This window comes from Anoplopoma fimbria, chromosome 4 (genome assembly GCF_027596085.1).
Source record: "Anoplopoma fimbria isolate UVic2021 breed Golden Eagle Sablefish chromosome 4, Afim_UVic_2022, whole genome shotgun sequence".
Taxonomy (NCBI): Eukaryota; Metazoa; Chordata; class Actinopteri; order Perciformes; family Anoplopomatidae; genus Anoplopoma; species Anoplopoma fimbria.
In genome coordinates this window covers 935,714-947,032 of record NC_072452.1, presented here as the reverse complement: position 1 = coordinate 947,032, position 11,319 = coordinate 935,714, and the positions used below count along the sequence as shown (strand labels likewise).

The window sequence follows — 11,319 nt, the reverse complement described above, 5'->3', positions numbered from 1 at the left end:
GGCATAATCCAAGATGGCGACGGAAAAATCGCCAAAATCGAGCTTTCAAAACGGCAGTCAACAAACCAATGAGTGATGTCATGATGACAATGTCCACTTCTCATATACAGTCTATGGACGGGACTCTGCAAATGTAACTGTTTCTTTTATATTAATAAGTTTTAGTTATTAAGATTATCACACTCTCAGCCTTTCAATGGTTGTGTAGCACCTCGTACAGCATTCTAACTGCATTCTAAATTACATTTTACCTTCGTATTACTTTGTTTTTTTATTCAATATATGTATGTATTTACAGTGCCAGTGAAAAGTTTGGACACACCTTCTCATTCAATGGTTTTTCTTTATTTTTATTTTTTTCTACATTGTAGATTACTATTGAAGAAGTAGTTGAATGAGAAGGTGTGTCCAAACTTTTGACTGGTACTATATATATATATATATATATATATATATATATATATACTGTATATTAGATCTCTACATTAAAATAGAATATGTAAGTTGTCATGAATACTGCTGCCCGTGTTGGTAAGCAGCTGCATCAGCAGCTAGACTACAAAAACAAACTTACCTCTTAAATCAAAAGTCACCTCTTCTACTTTTCTATTTCTTTCCTCTTTTCCTCACCACCCAACCGTTCTATGCTCTCTCACCCTCTTTCACTCTGCCCGTCCACCGTTGCTTGTTGTCCATCAATAGAAAGTAAAGATACAAATTGAAAAAAAACAACATTGGCAAGTCCTGGAGTGTAGTATCGATCTGTTATTCTCCATCCGGCTCTGTCAATGTCAAACAAGAGACTCTCACACATCTTCTCTTTAACTACCACCTCTTACTGTAATAACTGAGAATATTCATAATAGAATAAGTAAGACCCACATAACCCCCATTTCCTTCACTACTAAATATATACCTAAGCGAATAAATAAGACTCACCTCCCAGAGTCGTGTTTAGGGGACTGAATCAATTTTCTGATTACATGGTTCAAGGTACGAGCTGGAGCCACTAAGCTTATTAGCCTGGCTGACTGGAGTTTTCCTACCTCTGTTAGTGTGAGTGTGTTGGTTGGTTTACACACCTGGATGACTGCCAAGGGAGGGAGAGTGTTGGGAGTCTGGGTCCGGATGGGTTTGGGGGATGGAGATTGAGTGAAATCTGGTGGAGATAGCACAGGAAGGCCTGGACGAGTGAGAGTAATGGAGGCAGCGGTGTCTTAAGTTTACTGAACTGAAAGTCCCCGTCTCAAAATTTCTTTTGCCCCCAAATACTTCTGCCTCTTTTTGTGCCAAAGTGCATCGGTGAGTCGTCACTGACGAGACTAGATCAGGTGGGAAAATCAAGACTTTAATGCACATACAGTGAGCCACCAAATTATGTTATAAATTAAATATTGATCCTGAATATTCTCGATATGCCCATCAAAGTGGATTTTTCATGCTGCTTTATTTTTAATTTAAAAAGACCCTGCAAGTGTTCCGTTATGATTTCAGAGCTTTAATTGCTAATTTAGCCATGAAAAAGTTCCCCATGAATTAAAAAATGTTAAAGTATTTTTTGTTAATTTAGGATAATACAGATGCACACATTTTGCAGCAGTGCACCTGGTTTGCAAAATTGCAATTAGTCATGCAATCTGCAATGATTCGCCCCTAAATGTGCTAGCATTAGGGAATTGCATTTGTTGGCTGGGCCCATTTCAGAAAAAAATCTCAAAAGATTGCAACTATATAATGAGATAGTAATGGGGCATGCATTCAAGAAGCGTGTCCTAACCTGTCCCTGAGAAGACTGTCTGTGGGATCCTGCAATTTGTGTAATCTCCAATTCTTTGACAACTGGAAAAGCTACAGTCAAAAAGGCTAAAACAGCTACGACGCATATGGTAATACAGCCAAACACAGTCAAAAAGGTTCTAAGACCCAGTAGAGTGATGGGGTGATATTAATTGATGGATATTTGATAACTGTTCATATTCACACTATAAAAACCATTAACCATTCATCCAAGACAAGGAGATAACAGAGACGACTGATCTTATTATTTAATTTATTTTAATTTATTTATTTTAGTGTTTAATTAGACAGCACAACATTAATTTAGACATTACAAAGCACAGTACAAACGAAACAAACATAAACAAACATAAACGGTAAAAAGCTAAACAAATAAACATAGACAAACATAAACAGTAAAAAACAAACAAAACAAACTTAAGCATTCGAAAAGCACAGCAAAAAGCAACGAATTTAAACTAAAGCAAACATAAACATTAAAATTACAGTAAAAAGCATCAAATTTAAACTAAAACAAACATAAACATTAAAATTACAGTAAAAAGCATCAAATTTAAACTAAAACAAACATAAACATTAAAATTACAGTAAAAAGCATCAAATTTAAACCAAAGCAAACATAAACATTAAAATGACAGCAAAAAGGAAAATAAAACTTACCTAAACATAAACATTAAAAAGCACAGTAAAAAGAAAAAAAACAATCATAATCAAACATCAACATTAAAAAACACAGTAAAAAGAAAAAAAACAATCATAATCAAACATCAACATTAAAAAGCACAGTAAAAGTAAACAGACCAGAGGGGTGGGAGGGGCCCTTACCACAAAGGTGGTAGTGTACCAGTTAGGAAAACCAGTTAGAAAGCCAATGTGTCCGTTTCTGCTGCTCCTCGGCGGTCTTGTTTGCATCTTCTGCCATCCGCTGATCAGCACTCTCTTTAAGGGACTGCAGTCCTTTCTGGAGGTCCTGATTTTCCCTTATCTTAAACGTCAGATGAATGTTAAGTGTCTGCAATTCATCATAAAGTGCTTCCTCCCTCTGGCAGGCTTTGAGCTGCTCCCCTGCAAACAAGCCTTTTTCAATCCTGATCATGTTCTTGACCTCCTCAATTTGTTTTTGCAGGGCCTCATTTAGTTGGTGTAGAGACTTGTTTTCTTGCGTCATTTCATAACTAATGTGTTTCAAGTCTTTGAGTTCCTGCTGAACAAGTTTGAGCTCCTGCTGACCTTGTTCAAGAGTCTTGCCAATATGTATCACAGCCTCCTCCCCATCAAACAACTTTTTATTAAGATCCTGGATTTCTTGTTCCATGGCCTCATTTTCTTGGAATAGGGACTCGTTTTCTTGGGTGATCAAATTCTCATTGTGTTCAAATTCTTTGAGTAGTGGCTGTACATTTTTGAGCTCCTGCTCACCTTGTTTCAGGGTCTCACCAATATGCATCATGGCTTCCTCTCCATCAAACAACTTTTTGCTTAGTTCTGTGAATTCTTGTTCCAGGACCTCATTTAGTTGGTGTAGAGTCTCCTTTCCTTGCATCAACTCATTATGAATATGTTTGAAGTCTTTGAGTTCTTGCCGAACTTGTTTGAGCTCCTGAGCTGCTTCCTGATGTGTTTCTCCAATATGCAATCTAGCCTCTTCTCCATCACTCAACTTTTTGTTGAGCTCCTGGACTTCTTGTTCCAGGGCCTCATTTAGTTGGTGTAGAGTCTCCTTTCCTTGCATCAACTCATTATGAATATGTTTGAAGTCTTTGAGTTCTTGCCGAACTTGTTTGAGCTCCTGAGCTGCTTCCTGATGTGTTTCTCCAATATGCAATCTAGCCTCCTCTCCATCAAGCAATTTTTTGTTAAGTTCCTCGACTTCTTGTTCCAGGGCCCCATTTTGTTCATGTAGAGTCACCTTTTCTTGCATTATCACATTACGATTGTGTTCCAAGTCTTTGAGTTTTTGCTGTATATTTTTGAACTTCCACACTGCTTGTTGAAGACTCTCTCCAATTTCCACCATGCCCTCTTCTTGATCATGGAACTTTTTCTTAAGCTCCTGGATTTCTTGTTCCATGGCCTCATTTTCTTGGAATAGGGACTCGTTTTCTTGGGTGATCAAATTCTCATTGTGTTCAAAGTCTTTGAGTTGTTGCTGAACATTTTTGAGCTTCTGCTCTCCTTGTTCCAGTGTTTCACCAATATCCTTCATGGCCTCCTCTCGATGACACAATTTTTTGTTGAACTCCTGGACTTCTTCTTCCAGGACCTCATTTATTTTGTGTAGAGACTCATTTTCCTGCGTCATTACATTATGATCATATTCCAAGTCTTTGAGTTGTTGCTGAACATTTTTTAGCTCCTGCTCTCCTTGTTCTAATGTCTCACCAGTTTGCATCATGGCCTCTTCTCCTTCACTCAACTTTTTATTAAGTCCCTGGACTTCTTGTTCCAGGGCCTCATTTAGTTGGTGTAGAGACTTGTTTTCTTGCGTCATTTCATAACTAATGTGTTTCAAGTCTTTGAGTTCCTGCTGAACAAGTTTGAGCTCCTGCTGACCTTGTTCAAGAGTCTTGCCAATATGTATCACAGCCTCCTCTCCATCAAAGAACTTTTTATTAAGATCCTGGATTTCTTGTTCCATGGCCTCATTTTCTTGGAATAGGGACTCGTTTTCTTGGGTGATCAAATTCTCATTGTGTTCAAATTCTTTGAGTAGTGGCTGTACATTTTTGAGCTCCTGCTCACCTTGTTTCAGGGTCTCACCAATATGCATCATGGCTTCCTCTCCATCAAACAACTTTTTGCTTAGTTCGGTGAATTCTTGTTCCAGGACCTCATTTATTTTGTGTAGAGACTCATTTTCTTGAGTCATCACACTCTGATCATATTCAGAGTCTTTGAGTTTTTGTTGAACATTTTTGAGCTCCTGCTCTCCTTGTTCCAGTGTTTCACCAGTATGCTTCATGGCCTCTTCTCCATCACTCAACTTTTTGTTGAGCTCCTGGACTTCTTGTTCCAGGGCCTCATTTAGTTGGTGTAGAGTCTCCTTTCCTTGCATCAACTCATTATGAATATGTTTGAAGTCTTTGAGTTCTTGCCGAACTTGTTTGAGCTCCTGAGCTGCTTCCTGATGTGTTTCTCCAATATGCAATCTAGCCTCCTCTCCATCAAGCAATTTTTTGTTAAGTTCCTCGACTTCTTGTTCCAGGGCCCCATTTTGTTCATGTAGAGTCACCTTTTCTTGCATTATCACATTACGATTGTGTTCCAAGTCTTTGAGTTTTTGCTGTATATTTTTGAACTTCCACACTGCTTGTTGAAGACTCTCTCCAATTTCCACCATGCCCTCTTCTTGATCATGGAACTTTTTCTTAAGCTCCTGGATTTCTTGTTCCATGGCCTCATTTTCTTGGAATAGGGACTCGTTTTCTTGGGTAATCAAATTCTCATTGTGTTCAAAGTCTTTGAGTTGTTGCTGAACATTTTTGAGCTTCTGCTCTCCTTGTTCCAGTGTTTCACCAATATGCTTCATGGCCTCGTCTCGATGACACAACATTTTGTTGAACTCCTGGACTTCTTCTTCCAGGACCTCATTTATTTTGCGTAGAGACTCATTTTCCTGCGTCATTACATTATGATCATATTCCAAGTCTTTGAGTTGTTGCTGAACATTTTTTAGCTCCTGCTCTCCTTGTTCTAATGTCTCACCAGTTTGCATCATGGCCTCTTCTCCTTCACTCAACTTTTTAAGTCCCTGGACTTCTTGTTCCAGGGCCTCATTTAGTTGGTGTAGAGACTTGTTTTCTTGATAACTTATGTGTTTCAAGTCTTTGAGTTCCTGCTGAACAAGTTTGAGCTCCTGCTGACCTTGTTCAAGAGTCTTGCCAATATGTATCACAGCCTCCTCCCCATCAAACAACTTCTTATGAAGCTCCTGGATTTCTTGTTCCATGGCCTCATTTTCTTGGAATAGGGACTCGTTTTCTTGGGTGATCAAATTCTCATTGTGTTCAAAGTCTTTGAGTTGTTGCTGTAGATTTTTTAGCTCCTGCTCACCTTGTTTCAGGGTCTCACCAATATGCATCATGGCTTCCTCTCCATCAAACAACTTTTTTCTTAGTTCGGTGAATTCTTGTTCCAGGACCTCATTTATTTTGTGTAGAGACTCATTTTCTTGAGTCATCACACTCTGATCATATTCAGAGTCTTTGAGTTTTTGTTGAACATTTTTGAACTTCTGCTCTCCTTGTTCCAGTGTTTCACCAATATGCTTCATGGCCTCGTCTCGATCACACAACTTTTTATTAAGTCCCTGGACTTCTTGTTCCAGGACCTCATTTAGTTGGTGTAGAGACTTGTTGTCTTGTATCATCTCATTATAAATGTGCTGGAAGTTTTTGAACTCTTGATTTTCTTGATTAAAAGTCTGTCCAATTTGCATTATGGCCTCCTCTGCTTTAACCAACTTTCTGCTAAGTTCAGTGACTTTGTGTTCCAGAGCCTCATTTCTTTTGTGTAGGGCCTCATTTTCTTGAGTCATCACATTATGATCATGTTCCAAGTATTTATGTTGTTGCTGAACAATTTGGAGCTCCTGCTCTCCTTGTTCCAGTGTTGCACCAGTATGCATCATGGCCTCTTCTCCATCACTCAACTTTTTGTTGAGCTCCTGGACTTCTTGTTCCAGGGCCTCATTTAGTTGGTGTAGAGTCTCCTTTCCTTGCATCAACTCATTATGAATATGTTTGAAGTCTTTGAGTTCTTGCCGAACTTGTTTGAGCTCCTGAGCTGCTTCCTGATGTGTTTCTCCAATATGCAATCTAGCCTCCTCTCCATCACTCAACTTTTTGCTTAGTTCGGTGACTTCTTGTTCCAGGACCTCATTTATTTTGCGTAGAGACTCATTGTCCTGCGTCATTACATTATGATCATATTCCAAGTCTTTGAGTTGTTGCTGAACATTTTTTAGCTCCTGCTCTCCTTGTTCTAATGTCTCACCAGTTTGCATCATGGCCTCATCTCGATCACACAACTTTTTATTAAGTCCCTGGACTTCTTGTTCCAGGACCTCATTTAGTTGGTGTAGAGACTTGTTGTCTTGTATCATCTCATTATAAATGTGCTGGAAGTTTTTGAACTCTTGATTTTCTTGATTAAAAGTCTGTCCAATTTGCATTATGGCCTCCTCTGCTTTAACCAACTTTCTGCTAAGTTCAGTGACTTTGTGTTCCAGAGCCTCATTTCTTTTGTGTAGGGCCTCATTTTCTTGAGTCATCACATTATGATCATGTTCCAAGTATTTATGTTGTTGCTGAACAATTTGGAGCTCCTGCTCTCCTTGTTCCAGTGTTGCACCAGTATGCACCATGGCCTCTTCTCCATCACTCAACTTTTTGTTGAGCTCCTGGACTTCTTGTTCCAGGGCCTCATTTAGTTGGTGTAGAGTCTCCTTTCCTTGCATCAACTCATTATGAATATGTTTGAAGTCTTTGAGTTCTTGCCGAACTTGTTTGAGCTCCTGAGCTGCTTCCTGATGTGTTTCTCCAATATGCAATCTAGCCTCCTCTCCATCACTCAACTTTTTGCTTAGTTCGGTGACTTCTTGTTCCAGGACCTCATTTATTTTGCGTAGAGACTCATTGTCCTGCGTCATTACATTATGATCATATTCCAAGTCTTTGAGTTGTTGCTGAACATTTTTTAGCTCCTGCTCTCCTTGTTCTAATGTCTCACCAGTTTGCATCATGGCCTCATCTCGATCACACAACTTTGTATTAAGTCCCTGGACTTCTTGTTCCAGGACCTCATTTAGTTGGTGTAGAGACTTGTTGTCTTGTATCATCTCATTATAAATGTGCTGGAAGTTTTTGAACTCTTGATTTTCTTGATTAAAAGTCTGTCCAATTTGCATTATGGCCTCCTCTGCTTTAACCAACTTTCTGCTAAGTTCAGTGACTTTGTGTTCCAGAGCCTCATTTCTTTTGTGTAGGGCCTCATTTTCTTGAGTCATCACATTATGATCATGTTCCAAGTATTTATGTTGTTGCTGAACAATTTGGAGCTCCTGCTCTCCTTGTTCCAGTGTTGCACCAGTATGCATCATGGCCTCTTCTCCATCACTCAACTTTTTGTTGAGCTCCTGGACTTCTTGTTCCAGGGCCTCATTTAGTTGGTGTAGAGTCTCCTTTCCTTGCATCAACTCATTATGAATATGTTTGAAGTCTTTGAGTTCTTGCCGAACTTGTTTGAGCTCCTGAGCTGCTTCCTGATGTGTTTCTCCAATATGCAATCTAGCCTCCTCTCCATCACTCAACTTTTTGCTTAGTTCGGTGACTTCTTGTTCCAGGACCTCATTTATTTTGCGTAGAGACTCATTGTCCTGCGTCATTACATTATGATCATATTCCAAGTCTTTGAGTTGTTGCTGAACATTTTTTAGCTCCTGCTCTCCTTGTTCTAATGTCTCACCAGTTTGCATCATGGCCTCATCTCGATCACACAACTTTTTATTAAGTCCCTGGACTTCTTGTTCCAGGACCTCATTTAGTTGGTGTAGAGACTTGTTGTCTTGTATCATCTCATTATAAATGTGCTGGAAGTTTTTGAACTCTTGATTTTCTTGATTAAAAGTCTGTCCAATTTGCATTATGGCCTCCTCTGCTTTAACCAACTTTCTGCTAAGTTCAGTGACTTTGTGTTCCAGAGCCTCATTTCTTTTGTGTAGGGCCTCATTTTCTTGAGTCATCACATTATGATCATGTTCCAAGTATTTATGTTGTTGCTGAACAATTTGGAGCTCCTGCTCTCCTTGTTCCAGTGTTGCACCAGTATGCATCATGGCCTCTTCTCCATCACTCAACTTTTTGTTGAGCTCCTGGACTTCTTGTTCCAGGGCCTCATTTAGTTGGTGTAGAGTCTCCTTTCCTTGCATCAACTCATTATGAATATGTTTGAAGTCTTTGAGTTCTTGCCGAACTTGTTTGAGCTCCTGAGCTGCTTCCTGATGTGTTTCTCCAATATGCAATCTAGCCTCCTCTCCATCACTCAACTTTTTGCTTAGTTCGGTGACTTCTTGTTCCAGGACCTCATTTATTTTGCGTAGAGACTCATTGTCCTGCGTCATTACATTATGATCATATTCCAAGTCTTTGAGTTGTTGCTGAACATTTTTTAGCTCCTGCTCTCCTTGTTCTAATGTCTCACCAGTTCGCATCATGGCCTCTTCTCCTTCACTCAACTTTTTATTAAGTTCCTGGACTTCTTGTTCCAGGGCCTCATTTAGTTGGTGTAGAGTCTCCTTTCCTTTCATCAACTCATTATGAATGTGTTTCAATTCTTTGAGTTCTTGACGAACATTTTTGAGCTCCTGAGCTTCTTCTTGAAGAGTCTCTCCCATATGCATTTTGGTCTCCTCTCCTTCGCAGAACTTATTGTAAAGCTCATGGACTTTCTTTTCCAGGGCCTCATTATGTTCGTGAAGTGACTCCTTTTGGAGCTGAACACGTTTGAGCTCCTGAGCATGTTCTTGGTTGGCCTTGTTCATTTGTATCATGGCCTCTTCACCATCATGCAACTGTTTTTCAAGCTCCTGGGTTTTTTGTTCAAGGGCCTTGTTTTGTTGTCCCATATACATGTTGTCCTTGCTCATCACATCACAATTCTCTTTTAGTTCTTGTAGAACTGTTTTGAGCTCTTGAGCTTGTTCTCCAAGGGTCTTGGCTTTTTCTTCATTACAAAACGTTTTGTACAGCTCTTGGACTTCTTGTTTCAGGGTCTCATATTCTTGGTTCATAGACCCATTTTCTTGCTCGATCACATAATAGCTGTCTTCAAAGTCTTTCAGTTCCTGCTTAACATTTTTCAGCTCCTGATCTTGTACTTGGAGAGCTTCAACATTTTGTAATATGGTCTCCTCTCTATTGTACAACATTTCCTTGACCTCCCGTAATTCTAGTTCCAGGGCCTTGTTTTGTTGTTGAATGTAACTGTTCTCTTGGCTCATTACATTTAAGTTGTGTTCCAGTTCTTGTAGAACAGCCTTGTGCTCATCAACTTGTTCTTGACGAGCCACATTCATTTGCATTTTGGCCTCCTCTCCATCATGCAACTTTCTGTCAAGCTCCTTCATTCCTTGTTGAAGAGTCTCAACATTATGGCCCATGGCCTCTTCTCCATCACAAAACCTTCTGTTAAGCTCTATGACATCTTTTTCCAGGGCCTCATTCCGTTTGTGTATGGACTGGTTTTCTTGCATTATCGTATTGTAGATGTGTTCATAGTTTTTGAGTTGTTGCTTACAATTCAAGAGCTCCTGAGTTTGTTCTTGAAGAGCATTGTTATTTTGTAACATGGCCTCTTCGCCATCATGCAAAATATCCTCCTGAAGTTTTTGTTCCAGGGTCTTGTTTTGTTCGCTTACAGACTCGTATTTCTGCTTCAATGTGTCATAGTTGTTCTCACAAACCGTTGAATCTTGCAGAACTTCTTCAGGTTGCTTAACTTCTTGTTGCAGCTCCTCACATTCCTGTCTAATGGCCTCTTGTCCATTACCCAGGTTCTTGCTGAGCTCCTGAACATCCTGATTCAGGTTTTGATTTTGTTGGTTAATGGACACATTTTCTTGCTTCATTATATGATAATTACGCTCAAACACTTTGAGCTCTTGCAGGCTTTTTTTGGTTGTCTGAATTTCTCTTTGCATACACAGTTTTTGTAGATTCATGAGATCTTTTTCGCATTGAAACCTTCGGTTCATGTGTCTAATTTCCATTTGCAAGGTATTTGTTTTTTGTCTCAAAGAATGGTGTTCTTGTTTCAATGTATAATAGTTGAATCGAGTGACTTCCAGGTCCCGCAGACTTCTATCTAGCTGCCAAACTTCTTGTTGCAGAATGTGGCATTGCTCCCTGATGGCCTCTTTCTCTCCCTTGCTTTTCAGGTTCAGCTCTCGGATGTTTTGGTGGAAAGTCTGCTTCTCCATTTGAAAGTCCTTCTGCTGTTTGTGAAGGTCCTCAATTTCTCTGCACAGAGCCTCCCTCTCTGTCCACATAGCCTCCTTTTCACTGTGCAGTGAGTCAACGTCTTTGTTGAGGGCCTCATTTTGGGCATGAAAAACCTCGTTCTCTATTTGAAGGGCCATTTTTCTCTTGTTCCTAGAGTACTTGTATTTCAACTCGAGTTCCACAAGGTTTTTGTGGAGGTCCTCATTCTCTCTGTGGAGGTCTGTGTTCCTTCTGGAGAGGACCTCGTTGTCTCGGCGGACGGCAACATTCTCATCTCTCAGAGCCCTGAGAGTAAGGGGCTGCTCCAACTGAGTCATTTTTATTGTCTACGTGTCAAAACTAAATGTCTGTATTAACAAATGACTGTGTTTTTGTTATAACAGACTGAATATTTTGTGCTGTATTGTGTAATGCTTGCAATACTTCTGAAGTGCAAAGTGTTAAATGATTAGTGAGTACGTGGTAACATGCCATGAAATTCTGGGTCTTAGATGAAACATGTACCATGTGATGTCACGTCATT

General features: G+C 39.7%; 1 protein-coding gene across 1 annotated transcript; it reads right to left on the bottom strand.

The window, feature by feature from the left end:
• Nucleotides 1–2,644: 2,644 nt before the first annotated feature.
• LOC129090511 (GRIP and coiled-coil domain-containing protein 2-like) lies at nt 2,645–11,113 on the bottom strand. The gene is made up of 2 exons (XM_054598160.1): nt 10,637–11,113; nt 2,645–10,372 (listed from the first exon to the last, which is right to left on the bottom strand). The coding sequence occupies exons 1-2, from the start codon at nt 11,111–11,113 to the stop codon at nt 2,645–2,647; spliced, it is 8,205 nt and encodes a 2,734-aa protein (XP_054454135.1).
• Between the last annotated feature and the right edge of the window lie 206 nt (nt 11,114–11,319).

Bases quoted from the DNA above. Each gene is read 5' to 3' on its own strand.
- LOC129090511 (XM_054598160.1), bottom strand. From the start codon at position 11,113: ATGACTCAGTTGGAGCAGCCCCTTACTCTCAGGGCTCTGAGAGATGAG. The intron at 10,373-10,636 runs GTCACTCGATTC...AACCTGAATCAG, and splicing joins GAAGTCTGCGGGACCTGGAA to GATGTTCAGGAGCTCAGCAA.